The following is a 22,109-nucleotide window of genomic DNA, read 5'->3' as shown; positions in this document are numbered from 1 at the left end:
ACAGTCATTGCTGGTTCAAATCTGGATAGGTTCGGTTTTCTTTTACATCGGTAAGTGTCCTGATATAAGCTTTCAATGTGTTTTTTGGATCACGAAATTCTCGTGAGAGCTCTTGTCAGCATAAGCGCACGTCAGCATAAGCATATTCAAAACGTCAGCATAAGCATATTCCAAAGGTTTCAGCATAGGATAGTTGGCAATGAGATTGTGCAATAAAATGTGTCCAACTGAAATGCTGTTGGCAATAGTGTCAAAAACATTTGGTTTTTTAGGTTTCAATATTTTTTTCGATTTATGAAAAAAAAATCCAAAAGGTACCCCTCACAAAAATTTTTTAAATTTTTTTTTTAAACTTTTCAAAATTTGATCAGATATTATAGAAAAGTGCAATTTTTGTCGTTTTTCTAGTTTGGATGTTCTGCACACTATTGCAGACGAAAATCTGAGGTATAGTAGAACCCCTAAGCTCAAAAAACGCACTCACTTCGGATGCTGATATCTCCGTGGAAAAAAAATTATGGCAAAGTAATAAACTACAAAGTTGTATATCTTAATCTAAAGTACAACTTTGTAGTTGATTGTTTTTCATTAAAAAATTTGTTGGTTGAGATATGAACAGAAAAAGAAGAAGAAAATACAAGCATGAAGGTGCCAAACTTTACACAACTTTATCTCAACCAACAAATTTTTTAATGAAAAACAATCAACTACGAAGTTGTACTTTAGATTAAGATATACAACTTTGTAGTTAATCACGTTGCCATACATTTTTTTTCCACGGAGATATCGGCATCCGAAGTGAGTGCGTTTTTTGAGCTTAGGGGTTTTACTAAACCTCAGGTTTTCGTCTGCAATAGTGTGCAGAACATCCAAACTAGAAAAACGACAAAAATTGCACTTTTCTATAATATCTGATCAAATTTTGGAAAGTTTTCAAAAAAATAAATTTTGGGAAATTTTATTAGATAGAGGTAGTCAAAGCATTTATACATCAGATCTCATCTCCATTTTTCCCGGAATTTCAGGAAATGAGAAAGTGCACGACCTTCTTAGACATCAAAAAGTAACATGTTATTGAAAATTCTGATTTTTCAGCGAAAAAAACTGAAAATTCTGAAAAATTAGATAAAGATAGTCAATGAGCAACTGAAGGTAGTCAATGAGCCGAAAGGTAGTCAATGATCTGAGGTAGTCAATGAGCAAAGGTATTCAATGAGTGTTTGCCCAAAAATTTGAATTTCCCGCTGAAAGTTTTATCAAAAAAATTCAATTTCCCGCTGAAAATTTTCACAGAAAATTTGAATTTCCCGCTGAAAGTTTTATCAAAAAATCTGAACTTCCCGGTGAAAATTTTCACAGAAAATTTGAATTTCCCGCCAACTTTTTTGAAAAAAAAAACCAAAAAAAAATCAATATAACCCCAAAAACTTTTGGAAATTTCCAAAAAAAATCTAAAAAAATTGAATTTTTTCTCTCGAAATTCCAGTTCACTACGATCGTATTCGTGCTCCGAAATGCCGCAGTGTAGATTTTAATCTCTAACTATTTTCCCAAATCTCAAACTTTCATCTTTTCTTTTACTAATTCATTTCACTAATTTCCCCCTCAAAAATGCGAATCTACTGCCAATACCAAACCACATTGATTTTTCTGTTATTTCTAGCATTTTGGCTTTATTTTTGGTATTATTTATTAATTGATCTAGTCTACGGCGTGTAAGTCTCCCAAAGTATTAAAATTTTGAAAAAATCGATAAAATTTCAGAACCCACCTGGTTATACCACTACAACCGCTGAAAAACCGGGAACTGAAAGCTTTTGTCACCTCGGCATACTATTATCCAACTTCTAAAAGGTAATTTTTTAAATTTGGCGTCAAAAAGGGGCTCTAAAAAAATATTGAAAAAAAAAATTTTTTTTGAAAAATTTTTTTTTGAAAATTTTTTTTCCAAAATTTTTTTTTCGAAAATTTTAAAAGTGCCAAAATTTTAATTATTCGAGAATAAATTCAAATTTCGCGCCAAAAATATCAAAAATTTTCAGTCTCGGTGACAATGCGGTGGCCCTTGTGATGTCTATAAATTTGGGCCGGAATCAGGAAGAATATCTGGAAATTGAATCAGGAAAATCTACAGATTCTGGTGAAATATCAATTTGGGCCAAAAATGCGACCACTAGTATTTTGGTTAACACTCCTTCTATCAGGTAATAACGGGATTTCGGAGCATCGTACTGGCGGGAATTTTGGTTGGAAATTCGAATTTTTCGAGAAAATTTTGGCGGGAAATTCAAATTTTTTGAGAATAATTTTGGCCGGAAATTCAAATTTTTTGAAAGCATTTTTGGCGGGAAATTCAAAATTTTTGAGAAAATATTTGGTTTGAAATTCAAAATTTATATGAAAATATTTGGTGGGAAATTCAAATTTTTTGAGAATAATTTTGGTGGGAAATTCAAATTTTATGAGAAAATTTTCGGCGGGAAATTCAAATTTTTCGAGAAAATATTTGGTTTGAAATTCAAATTTTTTTAGAATATCTTTGGTGGGAAATTCAAATTTTTTGAGAATAATTTTGGCGGGAAATTCAAATTTTTTGAGAATAATTTTGGCGGGAAATTCAAATTTTTTGAGAAAATATTTGGTTTGAAATTCAAAATTTTTGAGAAAATATTTGGTTTGAAATTCAAATTTTTTGAGAAAATATTTGGTGGGAAATTCAAATTTTATGAGAAAATTTTCGGCGGGAAATTCAAATTTTTCGAGAATAATTTTGTCGGGAAATTCAAAATTTTTGAGAAAATATTTGGTGGGAAATTCAAATTTCCGAGAAAATTTTGCAGGGGAATTCAAATTTTATGAGAAAATTTTTCTAGCGGGAAATTCAAATTATTTAATAAAAACTTTGGCGGGATATTCACATTTTTTTGAAAATAATTTTGGTGGGAAATTCTAATTTCTAAAGGAAATTTTTGGAAAAATTTAGCGGGAAACTCAAACTTTCTCAAAAAAATTTTGGCGGGAAATTCAAATTTTTTGAGATCAAATTTGGCGGGAATTTCAAATTTCTATTCAAGCGGAATATCGGAGCATAACCCCCACAATTTGTGGCTATTACGATGCTCCGAAATCCCGCTAGCCAAATAATAAATTTCCAGGGTAACTCCACATAATTTCTGTGAAATGGTCACCATATTTGCTACAACTCAACTTTTGCCAAATATTCAATCCATATTATTAGTTGCAGAAGATGGATCTACTGAGGTAAAAAACATTTTTTGACTGAAAAATTTTTTTTCTGAAATTTTTTTTTCTAAAAATATTTTCTAGATCCCATTTTCAATTCCGTCCTACAAACCCCGAGACTTTGTAGTTTGTCTCTCCCCGCTTTACGTCTTCGAACAATGGCAAAACTTTCTTCTTTCAGTGCATATTTACAAAAAGTTGGTGGCGGAGCCAAGAAGTGGGCGTGGCCTTATTTTTTTTTCAATTTTCAGATTTGGTGGATTTTTACATTTGTATTTGATTAGTGTTGTTTCCCCGTTGTTTTCACTTATGAAGCAATATGAAAGTGCGGTGAGTGGGCGGGATTTCGGAGCATCGTACTAAATTAGTACGATGCTCCGATATTCCGCTTGAGCGGGAATTTGAATTTTCTGTCAAAATTGTTTAAAGAAAATTTCAATTTTCTGGAAAATGTTTTCTCAAAAAAAAAATTGAATTTCGCGCCAAAAATTTACTCAAAAATTTGAAATTCGCACTAAAATTTTTCTCAGAAAGTTTGAATTTCCCGCCAAAAATATTCTCAAAAATTTGAATTTCCCGCCTAATTTTTTCTGAAAAATTTTGAATTTCCCGCCAAAATTTTTCTCAAAAAATTTGTATTTCCCGCCGAAAATTGTCTCAAAAATTTTAATTTTTTTCTTAGAAATTTTCAATTTCGCACCAAAGAAGCTCCTAAAAATTTAAATTTCCCGCCAAAAATTGTATCAAAAAATTTGAATTTCCCGCCAAAATTTTTATTAAATAACTTGAATTTCCCGCCAAAATTTTTCTCAAAAAATTTGAATTTCCCGCCAAATTAAAAAAAAAATTTAAATTTCTCGCCAAAATGATTCTCAAAAAATTTGAATTTCCCGCCAAAATTTTTATTAAATAATTTGAATTTCCCGCCAAAAATTTTCTCATAAATTTGAATTTCCCGCCAAAAATTTTGGAAAAAATTTGAATTTCCCGCCAAAATTTTTATTAAATAATTTGAATTTCCCGCCTAAATTTTTCTCAAAAAATTTGAATTTCCCGCCAAAATTTTTCTCAAAAAATTTGAATTTTGCGCCAAAAAGTTTGGAAAAAATTGGAATTTCCCGCCAAAATTTTTATTAAATAATTTGAATTTCCCGCCTAAATTTTTCTCAAAAAATTTGAATTTCCCGCCAAAATTTTTCTCAAAAAATTTGAATTTTGCGCCAAAAAGTTTGGAAAAAATTGGAATTTCCCGCCAAAATTTTTCTCGAAAAATTTGAATTTCCCGCCAAAATTTTTAACAATAATTTGAATTTCGCGCCAAAAATTTTCTCAAAAAATTTGAATTTCCAGCCAAAAATTTTGGAAAAAATTCGAATTTCCGGCCAAATTTGTTACTAATTTTTTAAATAATTTTTTCAGGATTATCTAAAAATCCAGGCCTGGCCACGTGTCAATTTTCCATTTATAATGCCAAAATACGTGGATCCGTTTGTTGGAGTCGAGTTTCAGAATCAGGCCGCGGCCTACACGGACTGCCTGCTACAATACAAGGTTTGTGGCGGGAAATTCAAATTTTTGAGTAGTTTTAGGCGGGAAATTAGAATTTTTGAGTAATTTTAGGCTGAAAATTAGAATTTTTCAGTAATTATAGGCGGGAATTTTGAATTTTTTGGGTAGCTTTAGGCGGGAAATTTAAATTTTTGAGTTGTTTTAAACGGAAAATTTAAATTTTTTGAATTTTTAAGTAGTTTTAGGCGGGAAAATTACATTTTTAAGTTGTTTAAGGCGGTAATTTAAAATGTTTGAGTAATTTTAGGCGGTAATTTAAAATTTTTGAGTAATTTTAGGCGGTAATTTAAAATTTTTGAGTAATTTTAGGCGGGAAATTTGAATTTTTGAGTACTTTTAGGCGGGAAATTTGAATTTTTGAGTAGTTTTAGGTGGGAAATTTGAATTTTCGAGTAGTTTTAGGCGGGAAAATTGAATTTTCGAGTAGTTTTAGGCGGGAAATTTGAATTTTCTTGTGATTTTAAGAGGGAAATTTGAATTTTTGAGTAGTTTTAGGCGGGAAAATTGAATTTTCGAGTAGTTTTAGGCGGGAAATTAGAATTTTTGAGTAATTTTAGGCGGGAAATTAGAATTTTTGAGTAATTTTAGGCGGGAATTTTGAATTTTTTGGGTAGCTTTAGGCGGGAAATTTAAATTTTTGAGTGGTTTTAAACGGAAAATTTAAATTTTTTGAATTTTTAAGTAGTTTTAGGCGGGAAAATTACATTTTTAAGTTGTTTAAGGCGGTAATTTAAAATTTTTGAGTAATTTTAGGCGGGAAATTTGAATTTTTGAGTAATTTTAGGCGGGAAAATTGAATTTTCGAGTAGTTTTAGGCGGGAAATTTGAATTTTCTTGTGATTTTAAGAGGGAAATTTGAATTTTCTTGTGATTTTAAGAGGGAAATTTGAATTTTTGAGTACTTTTAGGCGGGAAATTTGAATTTTTGAGTAGTTTTAGGTGGGAAATTTGAATTTTCGAGTAGTTTTAGGCGGGAAAATTGAATTTTCGAGTAGTTTTAGGCGGGAAATTTGAATTTTCTTGTGATTTTAAGAGGGAAATTTGAATTTTTGAGTAGTTTTAGGTGGGAAATTTGAATTTTCGAGTAGTTTTAGGCGGGGAAATTGAATTTTCGAGTAGTTTTAGGCGGGAAATTTGAATTTTCGAGTAGTTTTAGGCGGGAAATTTGAATTTTCGTGTGATTTTAAGAGGGAAAATTGAATTTTCGAGTAGTTTTAGGCGGGAAATTTGAATTTTCGAGTAGTTTTAGACGGGAAATTTGAATTTTTCCAGGAATCCGCCCAGTTCATCACATTTCTGGACATTGATGACGTCATAATTCCTCGCCTGGCGCCTACCTACGTCGAGGAGTTCCAAAAAATAATAGGCAGCCAAAAACGAATTTCTTATATAATTTATCACCAAAAAAGTTATAATTTAAAGGTTTCAAAGCGTTCTTCTGAGTTTTCCATCTCGAAAATGCTGAAAAATTTGAAATTTCGCGACGGGAATTTTGGCTCCGGACAAAAAATTGTGGCAAATCCGAGGTACTTAAATTATACGTGGATTGAGCCGACGAGTTTTTCGATGGCTGGAACTAGTTATGTGGATACTGATAAAAATGTTATAACTCAATTGGATAATATTAAATGGGTAAGGTTTTGGAAATTTTTGAAAATATTTTTTTTGAAAAATTTTTTTTTTTGGAATTTTTTTTCAAATCTGAAATATCAAATTTTTTGATAAAAGTTTTAGTGGGAAATTCAAATTTTTTGTGAAAATTTTCGGAGGAAAATTAAAATTTTTGGAGAAAAAAATTGGCGGGATATTCAAATTTTTCGAGAAAATTTTTTGGCGGGAAATTCAAATTTTATTAGAAAAATTTTGGTTGGAAATTCAAATTTTTTAAGAGAATTTTAGTGTGAAATTTAAATTTTTTCAGAAAATTTTGGTTGGAAAATTCAAATTTTTGAGAAAATTCAAAATTTTTGAGAAAATTTTTGATTGGAAATTCAAATTTTATTAGAAAAATTTTGGCGGGAAATTCAAAATTTTTGAAAAAAATTTTTGGTGGGAAATTCAAATTTTTTGAGAAAAATGTTCGGGGAGAAACTCAAATTTTTAAAGAACATTTTGGTGGGAAATTCAATTTTTTTTGAGAAAATTTTGGCGCGAAATTCAAATTTTTAAAGAAAATTCTTGATTGGAAATTCAAATTTTCTGTGAAAAATTTTGGCGCGAAATTCAAATTTTTGAGATATTTTTTTGATGTTTTTGAAATTTTTTAATTTCCGAAAATTCAGGAAAATTCGAATTCCAGTTTTTTTTTGCATTTTTGAAAAATTTATTTGAGTATTTGTTTTGAATACGACGCTGCGATGTTTCGGTAGATCAGAAAAATGATTTTTTAATTTAAAAAAATCTGAGTTTCCTGGAAAATTCCTGAAGCCGAAATAACAAAATAAGTTTTTTTTTGAAATTTTTGAGAATCATGAAAAATTTGAACTTCGCGGCAATTTTTTTTGAATTTTTGAATTAGTAATAGTAAAATGCTCCGATGTTCCTGTAGATCAGAATTTTTTTTAATTTTGAAAAAAAAAAATTTCCAAATTTTCAGTTCAACCCCATACTACGACACTCCGAAATACCGCTAAACCAATTTTTTTTGAATTTTTCAGACAAACTCAATCTCCACTACCTCCCAGGCTCCCTTGTATCTCAACTCCTCCGAATACCTAATTTCACCAGAAAACCTCGAGGACCTCGACTCAGACTTCCAGAAAATGCAAAAATCCTTCGAAATCGACCAAATTCTTCCGGATCTTCCCAGCAAACTTTATTATTTCAATTCAGTTCGCAGTTGTCTGACGAAAAAATATTTCAACTACGTAAAATTGGAAAAATACGGAAAAACCCAGTGTCCGGGACCCCAAATGTGTAAATTTCAAAAGCGATGGGGTGTTCAGTGTGTACATGTAAATGCCACACATGTTTTAATGAAAAAATTGAATCCGATTACATATTATTATGCAAGTGATCCGTATTTTACTTCTGATATGGGTTGTGTTCCTCAATAAATTTTTTTGGATATTGAAAAAAAATTTTGAAAACACAAATTTTCGAGAAAATTCGAATTTCCCACCAAAAAGTTTTAAAATAAAATTTGAGTTTTTTCAAAATAACTAAAAATTAATAAAAATTAATAAAAATTTTAAAACCAGAAATTTATATCCAAGAATTTAAACATTTTTAAATTTGAATTTCCCGCCAATTTTTTTCGATTGAGAAAGTTTAAAAATCAATAATATTTGAAATACGCACCAAATTTTATTAATGTCTGAAATGTGAAAAAATTCCCGTTTTTAAGAAAATTCTACAAAAAACCAATTTTTTAATTAAAAATTTAGCTAAAATTTGGAGTAAAAAATTTAAATTTAAAATGGCGCCAAAATGGTTTTTTTTCTGTAATATTGACATTTCCAGCCTGTAACTACGCAAAAATTCAAATTTCCACCTTGAAACTATCCAAACATTCAAATTTCCCGCCCAAAACCACTCAAAAATTCAAATTTCCCACCGAAAACTATCCAAACAATCTAATTTCTCTGCCAAATCTACTCGGAATTTTTTAAATTTTCCGTCTAAAATCACACAGAAATTAAAATTTAAAACCAAAAATCACCCAAAAAATTAATTCAAATTTCCCGCCTAAAACTACCCAAAAATTCCAATTTCCCGCATAAAAATACTCAAAAATTCAAATTTCCCGCCTAAAATTACTCAAAAATTCAAAAAATTTAAATTTTCCGTTTAAAACCACTCAAAATTGCATCGACCTTTCATTCACTCAAAAATCAATAAATCTCCACAAAATCACAATAAAAACCAAAAGAGTTCCATTTCGTCCTGTACCTCTACCAAATGTCAAAATCAAATCATATTCTTCATCTCCTTTTTTGTCATCCTCTTCATCGTAGTCCTCAGCAGTAGTACTGGAATATGTAGTTGGATCGGTGGAACTGATTGAAGGTGAAGGGTCTGAAAATTTGGTCAGTTCTAAAAAAAAGATTTTTCTAAATTTTTGAATTTCCCGCCGAAAAAGTATTAATTATCAAATTTTCGAATGTATCGATTTTTTGAAAAATTCGAATTATTTTAAAGCTTCTCTAAAATATACCTGTTGAAGGATCGGCAGCCAAGCTTGAATCCAGAGCTTGGGGAGCTGAGCTAAAGGTAGTCGGCCCTAAGACCAGGCTAGTGACTGTAGCCGATGTTGTGGCTTTGCTGGAGGTTCCTGGTGAGTTCCAGGGGATCACGACAGGTCCGAGCGTTGAAGCGGGCTCCGTGGGAGCCGGGCTAGTGACTGGAGCCGATGTTGTGGCTGCGCTGGAGGTTCCCGGTGAGTTCGGTGGGGTCTCCATAGGTCCGAGTGTTGAAGGGGGGTCCGTCGGAGGAGGCAGGCTAGTGACTGGAGCATCTGTAGCTCGGGAGGTTGCTGCAGAAGTCTTCAGAGACGGTTTCCTCGTCGGCTGTACGAGGCACCGCTCTTTACACCTTTTCTGTTGTGTTTTATTAGACCAATTGATGATCTCACTTCGATTTCTGGAAAAAAAAAAACTATTTTTTAAAAATATTTCAAAATTTCACTCTAAAATTTTCTCGAAAATTTCAAATTTTCGGTTGAACCTATTTTTGAAAAATAAGATTTTAAACTAAACGTTTGAATTTGTGTAGATTTACAGCCAGCCTAATTTATTATTATTATTGGAAGTGCTAAAGATCAAATTTTGTATAAAAATTTAACTTTCCCACCATATTTTACGGAAAATCCGAAAAACATAGAAATGCTTGACAATTATTTTAAAATTTTTGAAAATCAATTTTAAATTTTAAATTTCAAATTTCCCGAGAAATCATTCAGGAAACTTCACAGTTTTCAACAAAAATTCCAAATTTCGTTTCAAAATTTTTAAAGAATAACAATTTTTCACGTAAAATTTTCTCAAAAAATTTAAATTTCCCGCCAAAAACTTTATCAAAAAATTTATCAAAAATTTGAATTTCCCGCTAAAAATTGTATTAAAAAATAGATTTTCCCGCCAAAAGTTTTCTCAATAAATTTGAATTTCCCGCCAAAATTTATATCAGAAATTTCAAATTTTCCACAAAAAATTTTCTCAAAAAATTTGAATTTCCCAATAAAAATTTTCTTTAAAAAATTTGAATTTCCCGCCAAAAACTTTTTTAAAATTTGAAGTTTCCGCCACAAACTTTATCAAAAAATTTATCAAAAATTTGAATTTCCCGCCAAAAACTTTTTTAAAATTTGAAGTTTCCGCCAAAAACTTTATCAAAAAATTTATCAAAAATTTGAATTTCCCGCTAAAAATTGTATTAAAAAATTGATTTTTCCGCCAAAAGTTTTCTCAAAAAGTTTGAATTTCCCGCCAAAATTTATATCAGAAATTTCAAATTTTCCACAAAAAATTTTCTCAAAAAATTTGAATTTCCCAATAAAAAATTTTCTTTGAAAAATTTGAATTTCCCGCCAAAAACTTTATCAAAAAATTTATCAAAAATTTGAATTTCCCGCTAAAAATTTATCAAAAATTTGAATTTCCCGCTAAAAATTGTATTAAAAAATTGAATTTCCCGCTAAAAATTGTATTAAAAAATTGATTTTCCGGCCAAAAGTTTTCTCAAAAAATTTATCAAAAATTTGAATTTCCCGCTAAAAATTGTATTAAAAAATTGATTTTCCCGCCAAAATTTATATCAGAAATTTCAAATTTTCCACAAAAAATTTTCTTTAAAAAATTTGAATTTCCCGCCAAAAACTTTTTTAAAATTTGAAATTTCCGCCAAAAAAAATTGTCAAAATGTCAAAAAGTTAAAGAAACTTACAAAGGTCCAACATAACACGCAAATCCCATTTTCAATGTTTTATTCTTATAAACATATGACACTTTGGATTCAATACCACTCCAACTGAAATATCTCTGCTGTGGAAATAAGACCTCAAAAAATGTTGGTCGAGCCTTTCGGATGGCCTCCTCAAAAGTTAATCCCAGTAGAGCAAGTTTTGTCAAATTGCTCAATTGATTCCTTTCGAATTGCTCGGTTTCCTGTTTGGAGCTTGTCATAAAAAGCGTATGATTTTCCCCGTCTGCTGGAGGGTCCGCAGTTTCGATCATTTTGTTGAAACTTTTGCTTTCTTCCTAAAACAAAAGAAAATTAAATTTGAATTTTCCCGCCAAAATTTTATTTCAAAATTTTTGAATGAGGTGAGTTATAAATTTTAATCGATAATATCTCAATAACTAATCACTTTCCAAAAAAGTTGTGTACTACAAAAATAAAGCTATTAAAATTCTGAACATTTCATCAGTTGGAACTTTTTTTCCATCTCTTCCCGATCAAAAGTTATAGGACTTTGAAGTTGGCGCGCCCTTTTTGAGGGCGAGAGAGTGTGGGGAAGGGGGAGAGCGCAGACACATCGACTGTCTGCGCTCTCCCCCTCCCCCACACTCTCTCGCCCTCCCAAAGGACGCTTACTTCAAAGCCTCCTAACTTTTGATCGGGAAGAGATAGAAAAAAAGTTCCAACTAAGAAAATGTTTAGAATTTCGAGAGGAAAAAAAGAAACATTTTTTAGTCATCATTTTTAACCGTTTCTGTTCAAAATCCGCGTAGATCACGCGTAAATCACAATTAAGTTCAAAAAAAAAAAGCAACAGAAATACGAAATATTAGATAAATATTTTGTGATCTATATGTGATCTACGCACGGCAAGACCATTCCGCAAAAATGCGTCTCAAATGCACTGTATTTCCCCGCCAAATTTTTTTTCCTAAAACTTGAACTTCCCGCCAAATTATTTTTTCATAAAAATTGAATTTCGCGCCAAATCACACGGCGATAAAAACGAGCAAACTGAGCCGTCAATTTACACTTACCAATCTCCACATATTCGGTATATTAAAGGTCTCAGCAATTGTTGTGCGGAATTCATTATACCTCTCGATAATATCACTAGAGACTTCTTTATTAACTGAAAATTAAAATTACCTGAATTAAAAAAATTCCAAAAGAAAAAAAACTTACCTGACAAGAGCAGAAACCATAAAATCCATCGCAAGCTAGAGATCATTTTTATAATTTTTCGAAAGAAACTGAGAAATAATTCAAATTCCAACCAATTTTTCGTTATTGATTTTCTTCCAAATGTTGTTTTTGAGAGGTCACGGTTTTGAATTTTTTGAAAAATTTAAGTTTATTTAAAATTTAATAAACACACGTTTTAAATTTTACCACTTAAAAATACAAATTTCAAAAAATTTTAAAATTTGAATTTCACGTCAAAATGTGTTTTTTCCAAATTTTTAAAAAATAGTACAGTCGAATTAGGATTTGGGAAAATAAGTTCAAAAACAAAACATTTCCATTTAGACGTTAAAACGCCTGCCTGCCTGACCTTAAAGCGACCTCCGCCTGCCTCTCGCCTCTTCAAATTGATAAAAAATGAGAAACTTAACAATTTACAAATTTGTGTCAAAATGCAAAAAAAAGAGGCAAAAGGTGGGCGTGAGGCGAAAAGGTTTCAGGCAGGTTTCAGGCAGGCGTCAGGCCCTGAAACCGCGCCTGCCTACCATGGAAGCTCTACTGTAGAAGCTAGAGAGCACAGAAACCCTGGAGAGCCCCCGCCGCTCTCAACTGCCCCATACTATTTCTCCGCGGAATTGCAATAAAATTTCCATATTTTTTCCCGTGGCCTTTATGGGTTTTATGACAGTGCAAAATAACGTCCCACGAAGGAATACTGTAGAAGTTAGAGAGCACTGAAATCACGGAGAGCACTACTCTCTCACCTTCCCTATACTATTTCTCTTAATGTGATTTGGCATATAAAAGTTGAGGGACACAGCTCTCCCTTCAACGGCTTACAGTGTGTATGGCCTCCTCTATTTTTTGCTAATTTTTTAAAAATCCCTGCATTTTGCAAGAAATGAGGTAAGTTAAAGTGCTTTAAAAAATTAAGTAGCCTATTTTCAGTTATAACTGAATAACTAGTCACTTTCCAAGAAAGTTGTGTACTACAAAAATAAAGGTCATGAAATTCTAAACATTTTCCCAGTTGAAATTTTTTCTCTATCTCTTCTCATTCAAAAGTTATGCCCATTTAAAGTAAGACGGGGGTGAGAGAGTGTGGGGGAGGTAGAGAGTGCAGACACATCGACTGTCTGCACTCTCCCCCTCTCCCACACTCTTTCCCCCTCCAAGGGCGCGCCAACTTCAAAGCCTCATAACTTTTGAACGGGAAGAGATAGAGAAAAAGTTCCAAAAAGGGAAATGCGTAGAATTTTTAGAAGAATTTGAATTTTGTATTGAATGCAATGAAAAAAACAACTCATGATTTTTAGAATTTGCTCCACGATGTCTTCCTCACGGCTCACGATCAACAAGTTGGCACCAGAGAATGAACAGGATCGATTCCAGCGAAACAAAATATTTCTGGTCTGATTGCGAAAATACCGTTAGCACCAATGCTTCCAAGTGAGTATTTTTGTTAAAGATTCTTGAAATTTCGACTCCTGTGGGGAAAAAATTGGGTTTTGCCAATTTTTCGGAAGGCCTATATAAAAAAGTCCTACGAATTTAATGGTAACTATATTTTTTTTGACAAAAAATCAGCTCGAAATTAAACTTGTTAGAACTATTTTAAAATGTTACTGTGATATTTGGCCATCATTTCTAAAATATGAATTCGAAAATTTTCAGATCACTATCTCGGTAACATGGGCAATATTAAATATGATCTTCAAAAAAAGCTTGGTAATGAAAAACTGTTCCTCAATTGGGAAGTGTCGTCAGAGCCAAGTTCGATTTGGGAAAGGGTAAGTTTTAGTATAATTTAATAAAATAAGTAGAAAATTATAAGAAAAATTAAATTTTTGAGAAATGTTTTGGCGGGAAATTTAAATGAGATTTAACAAAATTTTCGGTGGAATTAAAAAATTTTCGAAAAAAAATTGGCGGGAAGTTTAAATTTTCTGAGAAAGATTTTTGCTGAAAATTTAATTTTCGAGAAATTTAGTGGAAAAATTTTTTACGGGGAACTCGAATTTTCCAAGAAAAAATTTGGCGGGAAGTTTAAATTGTCTTTTAAAAAATTTTTGCGGGGAATTCGAATTTTTTGAAAAAAAAATTTGGCAGAAAAATCTTGAAGTTTTCAAAAAAAAATTGGCGGGAAGTTCAAATTTTCTAAGAGTCATTTTAGCGGGAAATTCAAATTTTTTCGAGAAAAAAACTGGCGGGAATTTTATTTTTTTCATTTTCCCAAAAATATGAATATCATCATTTTAAAATTGTAACCTCAAATTTTTGAATCTAATGTTTCCAAAAAGTTTGTATATTTTTAGTTGTATAAATATGTATATTTTTTCTGAAAAGTGTGATATCTGAAAAAAAAATCGATAATTACTAATTTTTAAATTTTACTATAAAATTTACTCATTTCAGTCAACATTGAAAATGAAAGAAACCGAAGCTGCCTACAAACAGCCGTCAGAAACCCAAGGAATATCCGTCGCCGTCTCTTCTTCTTTCAAGCTGCAAAAATCTGTTTTTTGAATAAAATTTGATTTCACAGCTTGTTTAACACATTTAGGATTTTCGGAAAATTTCCAGGAAAATCACTGTTTTTTGACTATTAAAACAGCAATTTTGTGGCACTTTCTAACTTTTTAAAACAATCGGATCATTTTTTCCAAATTGATTTTTTGAATGATTTTTTTATTTTTTTTAATTTTTAAGATTTAGTTTTTACTCGGAATTTTTTTTGAATATTTTTATCAAAAGGGGAGACTCTTTGGATTTTCGTTATCAAGACTTCTTATGCACCCTACAATTTTGAACTAAAAATCTTCAAAAAAAAAATTCCGAGTAAAATTGATATTGTTCTGACATTATTTTTCTTACAAATTTTTATGCCTTTGAGTAGTGCTAAACTTCCAAAAATTCAATATTGTAGGGTACAAGTCTTGAGAACGAAAATCCAAAGGGTCCCCCCTTTTGATAAAAATCTTCAATAAAAAAATTCCGTGTAAAAACTAAATCTTTTGAGTTCCACCACGCATTTTCAATTATCCGGCACATGGACTTTTTGAGCACAAATCGTCTCAAATTCTAAACGCTAGAAACTTATTATCAAGTCATGAGGTGTGATATATTACAAAATGATATTTTTACTCTCTGGGTTCACCAAATAATTGATTCTCTGGGTTCACACAATTTCATAGTGTTTATGATCCTAAATTTGAAAGCTCTGAAAAAATAGTTTTTTTACACTTTTTTTGTAAAACTTTTTCAGGACTTAAAGAAGGAGTATCGTCAATGGGGAAATTGTTTTAAAATGTAGTATTTGTACTCAAACTTTCAATTATTGCAAAAGAAAAACTTGGAAAATCCGTTAATATTGAGCATTTTCAATTATAAAAATAGTCGAAAAAGTTTTAAAAATTCACTAGAGAAATCCTAGGCCACCAGGTTCAATCGTATTCTTATTCGGTTGTGTATTGTATTTTTAATGAGTACTTAATACAATTCCTTTGTCTCAGTTTTCTTAAACTTGTTGAAAAAGAAAAACAAACTAAACTTCCAAATAATTACACTTAAATCAATGTTTTGTTAAACGAATATGGCCTAGAAATCATGTGGTGGCCTAGGTTTTATATGCGCGCGAAATTCAAATTCAGCCACTTTCAGCCACTTTCGCCGATTTCAAAATCCCAAATTTAAAGAGTTTTTCGAGAAAAAAAAATGCCAAGACTGCATAAATTAATCATTTTCTTCAACATTGTTGAAAAATTTTTTTATGAGTTCCGGGTAAAACTTTCTGATTTATCACATTTTTTGTACTTGGCATAAAATTATAAAATAAATAAAAAAAAAATATATAATACTTTCCAACAGGGCTATGACGTCATCAGCGGTGACGTCATTGTTAATTGGGATTGCTGTTGTGGATATTATTTCGCCAATTTATTATGTGAAAATTGGGATAAGGGACTTGATTTGGAATGGGCCGTGGTATGTTTTTGGAAAATTGAAAAAAAAATCGAAATTTTTTTTCCAAGTTTTTAAAAATTTACTTTTGTTTCCAATGTAGGGTATTTCTTACTTACAAATTCAAATTCTGCATATTTTCCCGGTCAATTTAAGTATAATCATGGCATGCTTCCGATTAATTTGAAATTTCGCAAGAGAGCGCAGAGAAACGAGACACTCTCGCTGTCTGCGCTCTCTCCCCTTGGGAGCAAAAACTACCGTAATTCAGCCGTTTTTGTGTTATATATATATTTTTGAAATTAGAAACTAAAGACGGGTTGAAAAATTGTGATTTTGACAATTTTAGAAAAAAAAATGTTTGAAAATTTTTTTCAAAATTTTTCCAAAATTATTATTCTATCAAATTTATATTTTTATAAATTTATTTTTTTTTTCAAAAAATTTTTGAAAAAATTCAAACAAAAATTTTCCCCCAAAATCTTGCAAAATTATACTTATTCAAACCGTCTTGTTCTCTCAATTTCAAAAATATACCGTATATTCTCTATTAGTGCTGCATGCCGCTCTAATTTTCAGAGCCTTCTCGATTGCAGCTCTATTAGAGACTGCCGTTCTACTGGAGACTGCCGCTCTAATTTTCGAACGAGTTTTTTTTGTTTTCAGGAGTTTCAATTAATGGTGGAGTAGAAATAACAATTTTTCATAAATGAAAAAAAAATCAAAGAAAAACAAACAACAGAAAAAAAACAAAAATTATCCTACGGAAATGATAGAATTGTCAGACTCGTTGCCTTCTTCTTGACTTTCATCGATTCCAATATCCTGCACGAGGTCGACGAGAGAATTTTCTATACGCGTGCTGTTGAGAAGATCCAGACCCGACGGAATCGATCCGTTTGGTGCAAAACAGTGAATCTGATTATCTTCACTTCCATCTGTAGCGATTGTCAAGGCGCATCCTTTAAAGGATTTCAATATCAAATCCTTTGGAAGATCATTCCATGCGTTTTCAATCCATTCCAAGTATTGGAGCATTGACGGCGGACGCATGTTGTTGCTTTTTGTGAAGCTTTTCTGTCCATGCACCATCCAATCCTCATAACTTCGACGAATGCTAGCTTTGAAAGGAGAATTCCAGTAAACGTCGGGAGCCTAAGCGAACAATTTATGTACCGTTTCAGATGATGATCATACCTGTACAAACTTTGTGCATCCACCGGGAACAACTGCTGTATCCACTTTCAAATTTTTGAGCACTCGTTTTGTTGCATCACTGATATGGCATCTGAATGCGTCCCAAGCCAAAAGTCTTTTTCCAAAAAAAGGAGGCCCGATGATAGTGTTCAAGTAATCTTCTGTCACTTCATCGTTGAAAAACGTTCGATTACACCAGCTCAGTTGCAGACTGTTCTTGAATCTTGCGGCAATTTCTTTGTCAGGTCTGGTACGAGGAAGGAGCACATATGGACGGCACTTATATCCATCGGCTCGAGCAGTTAGAAGCACTGTAACATGCATCTTTTCATGACCTGTCGTCTTAACTGGCACCTGAAAGAGTATTAGACAACGTTTCATCATAGGGTGACTGAAATAGAAAAAAAGAGTATTAGTTTTTCCCACCTCTCGAGCACCTTTTTCGTTCAAGGTCAACGAGTTCGAAAAGTCCAAATAAACAGCAGTCTCGTCCGCTGCAAAAATGTGAGTATCTGTATACTTGTTCTGGAGTCGCATTTTTTCCACAAAAAGAACGTAATCAACGATTTTCTTGGCAAATTCATCAGGCTCTTTTTAACAAGTTGTAGTAGCTCGTCGTGTACTGAGGTGGTGCCTACGCATGAACTTTTGGAGCCAGCCGGTCGACGCCTGAATGAGAGTTGAATTTCTTTAACAAAGTACGCAGTTTGCTACCTTGAAGTCATCCTCTCCACAAATTTCTTTAGCTTTTTGTCTGATTAAATTTCTGCTCACACGGAATTTTTTCTCTCGTTGATCCCGAAACCAGCGAAGCACACTTTCGTCCACGGTTTCGCGTTGGACTGGTCGGCCACCACCTTCTAAACGTTTTGGAGCTGTTTTATTTGTAGATTTCCTATAATTCAAATATATAACTAAGCATTCACAAATCAGCATTTTCAAACTTACAACTGAGACTCAATTTTGGTTTTTTGTGCCACCCAGTCTTGAATACACTGTCTGCTGACCTTCAGATCTCTTGCTGCTTTGGTTTTGCTGAATTTCGAAGCATATTCAATTGCTTCTAGCTTGAGTTTCAGACTGTGAACTTTCCTCGAGCATTTTTGAGCACCAGTTGTCGAATTGCTTGGCATTTTCCTTCAAAATTACATGTAAAGTTTTAATACAAGGATTTCAAACAAAAAAACCACGTAAAACAATTGAAAAATGTTGAAAAAAAAGTAAATAAACTGAAAAAAATTCAAAAAATAAGCTGAAAAGCAGCGGCGGGTCTCGCAGCGAAAAGGGTGCCGCTCTATTAGAGACTGCCGCTCTATTGGAGACTGCCGCTGTAATTTTCGGAAATGCCTGTTGGGTGCAGCTCTATTAGATACGCCGTTCTATTAGATACGCAGCACTAATAGAGAATATACGGTATGTTGTATTTTCAGGTAAAAACTCATTTTCTCCTAAACTACAGTACTCCTACAGTACTACAAAAAGACTGGAAATCTAGAATTTTGGATTTCATTTCAAAATTATATCCATCTAAAAAACCTAGGTTTAGTCAATTTTTGAATATTTTTTGTTTTTCTTTTTTTTAATTTTCATGAAAATTGCATTGAAAAATGTCGTATTGTCTAGAGAAAATAGTTTTTTTGAATTTCAAATTATATTTTTTTAAAAATATTTTTCAACTGCAACTCACCTTTCACTGGTAAGAAGCAAGGGAAAAGCTTCATGCACTCCAGTACCGTGATAATCCGTTCCGCATTCGATTCCCCTACTGGCGCTTTGATCGCATCTGACACAAGTTTGCTGTAACGATCCTTGAACTTTTCGAATTCGGGAAAATCAAATGCATTTGAGCCATAGGCAAGTGAGAGGTTCAGAATCAAGGCAAGATCGAGGATTTTGTCACCGAGTGCTTCGAAGAGTTGGGCCACTTTTTGACGAGTTGCATGTTGAGGCAAGCTGGAAGATTTTTGTTCATCTAGGAAATTGTAGTTATTTATGTCTTGGATTTAATTTCGGCTTCTCAGTTACACTCTTTTTTATGATAAGTTTTTCAAAGTTCGAACTGATCTTATATTTTAAGATTCTAACCTTACCTTCTCAAAGCACTTGTCACGTGGATATTCACATCATTGCTCTCAATCTTTGCAAATGATAACAATTCATCGAAATATTTCTCAAACTGTCGCTCATTCATGTGATCCAGCATTTTCTCCTTCAAATCAATATCGACTGGCGAGTCGAGGACACTATCGACTAGAGCCTCCACATTCTCCAATTGAACATCCATCATTTTAAGTGTGTCAAAATCCATTGGAAAGAGCAACCTGCAGATGACGTCGACTCTTCTATTCTCCTCCGTCCACGAGGCAGGTGCCAGCGGAATGACCAAAGATGGGTGAAGTCTGGAAATTTTCAAAAGGATTTTGAATGAATTGTGAAAAATGTTTAGAAATTTGATTTCAAATCGGTTTTTTTCACTTAGGAACGTAAGCATTGGAAAAGAAAATTGCCCAAAAAAGCCCTTACTCTCTCATTTTCAGAAGAACTCTGATTGCCGGCCAGCGATAACCCAACGAAGAAAGTCGAAAATTGTTCACAAAAGTGTTGCATTCGTCGATTGTCAAGTCCTGTGCATAGTTGTAGATAATTCTAGCCGAAAATGACCCAACCAAATCTGGGCTTATTGCTTCAGAAATGATATTAAGGCGGCGGGCTTCTGCAGCTGACGGTATCTGGCAGATGAATTTGACAAACAAATCGATGTGGAAACAGGATAGGTATTCGTCGGCAAACTCGTTCATAACCCAGCGGATGACGACTGAAAAAAAAACATTTTCTTTGCAAAAATTTTTTAGTCAATGCAAAAATTCGCGGGAATTTTAAAGATTTCTTCAGCCAAAACCTCTATTATCGGACAATTTTTCCAAAATTTCAGACGTACCTAGCCATGATTCTGGCTCTCGAACTGCAAAAACTACTGGATTTGTGTAGAAATTAAACAGATCTTGGAGAAGCAATCTATTTCGGGGACGAGACAAAATGGCTTCACTTTTCTGAATAAACTCCAACAGAAGATCATCCTCGTTGCGGAACTTCTGAAATTTTTTGTTGTTAAATTTGTTAAAAGATCTTAAAAATTTTTGGCCATATTTTAAGAAAACACGTGATGTTTTATCTCCAAAAATTCTGAATTTCGAGAGTTTTAGTTAAAAGAGGTGTGCGGCAAATTTGCCAAATTTGTCGAATTTGCCGTTTACCGAGCTCAGCAAATTTTGAAATATGCCGCACACCGCTGGTTCAAAACTTGATTTTCCTAGTTTGTTTCGACGGAAAGTGGAATATTAGCTTTAAAAAAGTGAATATAACTAGAAAATTTCATGTTTTCAATTAGAACTTTTATGCAGGCTTCAAAACGCCTAAGCTTATTGAAAATTCCTCTTTTTGGCTTGTTATTTGGCTCAAAACTTTATATTTTCTGGTGTTATCAGCACTCTTACATTATTCTTGATCGCCGCATCGAGCAAACGAATAACCATCCGAATCGGAGCAAGTTTGCCTTCGAAGTCCAAATTTCGCACAAATTTCCGAATCACTGTGAGAGTTGGTTCTGCAAAAAATTAATCTTATTATACGTTCTGGAGACTTTTGAACTCAATTTCACACGCGCAACTACTCTAGGAATCAGAGTTACCTTAGAAACAAGCCGCGAGTGAAAATGGTGATGGTTGGGTCTCGCAACGGCGAACAATCCTCTGCAAGACCCATTTTGATACTATTCATAAGGAAGACAGTTTCATGCGCTTTTTAAGTTATTTGTGTCAAGAATCCAGAAACGGCATTACCTTCAAAATCCAGGCAATCAACGAGCTCATCGATTAGTGTGCGGTTGAATGAGACGGGAAACTTATCAAAGACGGAGCAAGCCTCAAAGAGCTCTTCCAGCAGATGATCCAGTGTGGCCATTTTGTCTGAAAATTTTACAGGAATTGTATAAAATGAATATACAGCGGCCGCAAAAACGCAAAAATGTGCGTTTTTCGTGGGGTACGATTGCATTTAACTTCAAACGAATTTTTTCCAGTTTTTCGAGGCATTTTGAGCTGAATTGAGTTATAACACAAAACGATGAGAAAACTCGGCACATTTTACGCGCAAGATCTCGCTTTCTGGAAAACTTACAAAATTGTCGCCCGTCGTCAAAGAAAACAGAAGTCAGAAATAAACGAAATAATAACCAAAAGTTCAATTCCATTGAACACGTGTCACGGCGATAAAATAGTCACGGTCTCCTAGGATTAAAAAAACGAAAACTTTTTTAACGTCTCTGCGTCTCTTTTTTTTTGCAATACTATCTCGTTTTCGTCTGTTAAAAGTAGAGAAACTATCTAAAAAAGTAGTTTTCTGAAAAAGTAAAACATAAACCAAAATGAAAATGTTAGAAATTGGTATATCGATATTTGTGAACACCCTGAACATGTTATTCGAAAATATTTTCTGCGGTTTTTGAGAAATTATTGGCGATACAGTTTCAAATAGGATATTTGGCATCAGGGATGTAATTTGTGGAATCTAATATCTAAAATTCAGAATTGTTGTTTATCAGTGACTTTGAACTGTATTCTACCTAGGAATACTGAAATAATTTCGAAAATCCGACTTTGTAAGCTTAAAGTTGGAAGTTCCAAAATATTTCTTTCTGGAGCCAGCCATGGCTCACTGGAATTTCTAGAGTTGTTGATAGTACTACTATGAACTCCTCAAACTGTGTATTTTCACATTGGAAGAGGATTCGCAGACGGAACTGAGCTGGCTTTAGAAAAAATGGTTCAGACAAGTCAGTATTTAACTGAAAATGTTGAAATTCCAAATGTCTAATTTAAATGGCCATGTGCAGAACCAAAATTAGCAAAAACGAAATTTCTTTTAACTAAAAAGTTTATAATTCAAGAGAAAAATAGGAGTGTTGTATGTTTCAAGGAATAGTTTGATGCCATGTTTAGAGTAGATCCTATATACGATGCTGGAGTTTCTTAGTCACTTATTTGGGTTTTTGTGCATAT

General features: G+C 32.7%; 3 protein-coding genes and 1 non-coding gene across 6 annotated transcripts; 2 read left to right on the top strand and 2 right to left on the bottom strand.

Annotated features, from left to right (window-relative positions):
- Positions 1-1,611: 1,611 nt before the first annotated feature.
- Positions 1,612-14,421, top strand: gtnt-49 (Glycosyltransferase family 92 protein; the record flags this gene model as incomplete). 2 transcript variants are annotated; one of them, NR_002406.1, is made up of 12 exons in its annotated part: positions 1,612-1,715; positions 1,765-1,854; positions 2,043-2,204; positions 3,156-3,261; positions 3,328-3,440; positions 3,495-3,573; positions 4,663-4,794; positions 6,085-6,444; positions 7,470-7,728; positions 13,212-13,344; positions 13,570-13,685; positions 14,311-14,421. NR_002406.1 is itself a non-coding variant. In NM_001029047.2 (9 exons), 9 exons carry the CDS (start codon positions 1,612-1,614, stop codon positions 7,866-7,868), a joined length of 1,545 nt encoding a protein of 514 aa, NP_001024218.1. In that variant the 3' UTR covers positions 7,869-7,889. The 2 variants fall into 2 exon arrangements, 1 of the variants encoding a protein (NP_001024218.1); NM_001029047.2 differs by lacking the exons at positions 13,212-13,344; positions 13,570-13,685; positions 14,311-14,421 and having other exon boundaries at positions 7,470-7,889.
- On the bottom strand, positions 8,615-11,961 carry Y116F11B.8 (SCP domain-containing protein). The gene is made up of 5 exons (NM_075445.6): positions 11,896-11,961; positions 11,748-11,842; positions 10,696-11,009; positions 8,969-9,393; positions 8,615-8,829 (listed from the first exon to the last, which is right to left on the bottom strand). The coding sequence occupies exons 1-5, from the start codon at positions 11,939-11,941 to the stop codon at positions 8,639-8,641; spliced, it is 1,071 nt and encodes a 356-aa protein (NP_507846.2). The 5' UTR covers positions 11,942-11,961; the 3' UTR covers positions 8,615-8,638.
- Y116F11B.7 (uncharacterized protein) lies at positions 14,269-21,281 on the bottom strand. The gene is made up of 8 exons (NM_075444.4): positions 21,229-21,281; positions 20,892-21,017; positions 20,547-20,656; positions 19,991-20,144; positions 19,576-19,867; positions 19,143-19,451; positions 18,740-19,005; positions 14,269-14,400 (listed from the first exon to the last, which is right to left on the bottom strand). The coding sequence occupies exons 2-8, from the start codon at positions 21,010-21,012 to the stop codon at positions 14,396-14,398; spliced, it is 1,257 nt and encodes a 418-aa protein (NP_507845.3). The 5' UTR covers positions 21,013-21,017; positions 21,229-21,281; the 3' UTR covers positions 14,269-14,395.
- Positions 17,573-17,629, top strand: Y116F11B.18. 2 transcript variants are annotated; one of them, NR_131705.1, is made up of 1 exon: positions 17,573-17,629. It is a non-coding gene; the product is annotated as an Unclassified non-coding RNA Y116F11B.18b (non-coding RNA). The 2 variants fall into 2 exon arrangements; NR_070258.1 differs by having other exon boundaries at positions 17,573-17,594.
- Positions 21,282-22,109: the final 828 nt, after the last annotated feature.

The sequence above is a fragment of the Caenorhabditis elegans genome, chromosome V (assembly GCF_000002985.6).
Source record: "Caenorhabditis elegans chromosome V".
Lineage (NCBI taxonomy): Eukaryota > Metazoa > Nematoda > Chromadorea > Rhabditida > Rhabditidae > Caenorhabditis > Caenorhabditis elegans.
Note: the sequence above shows the minus strand (reverse complement) of the source record. Positions and strands in the feature narration are given on the sequence as shown.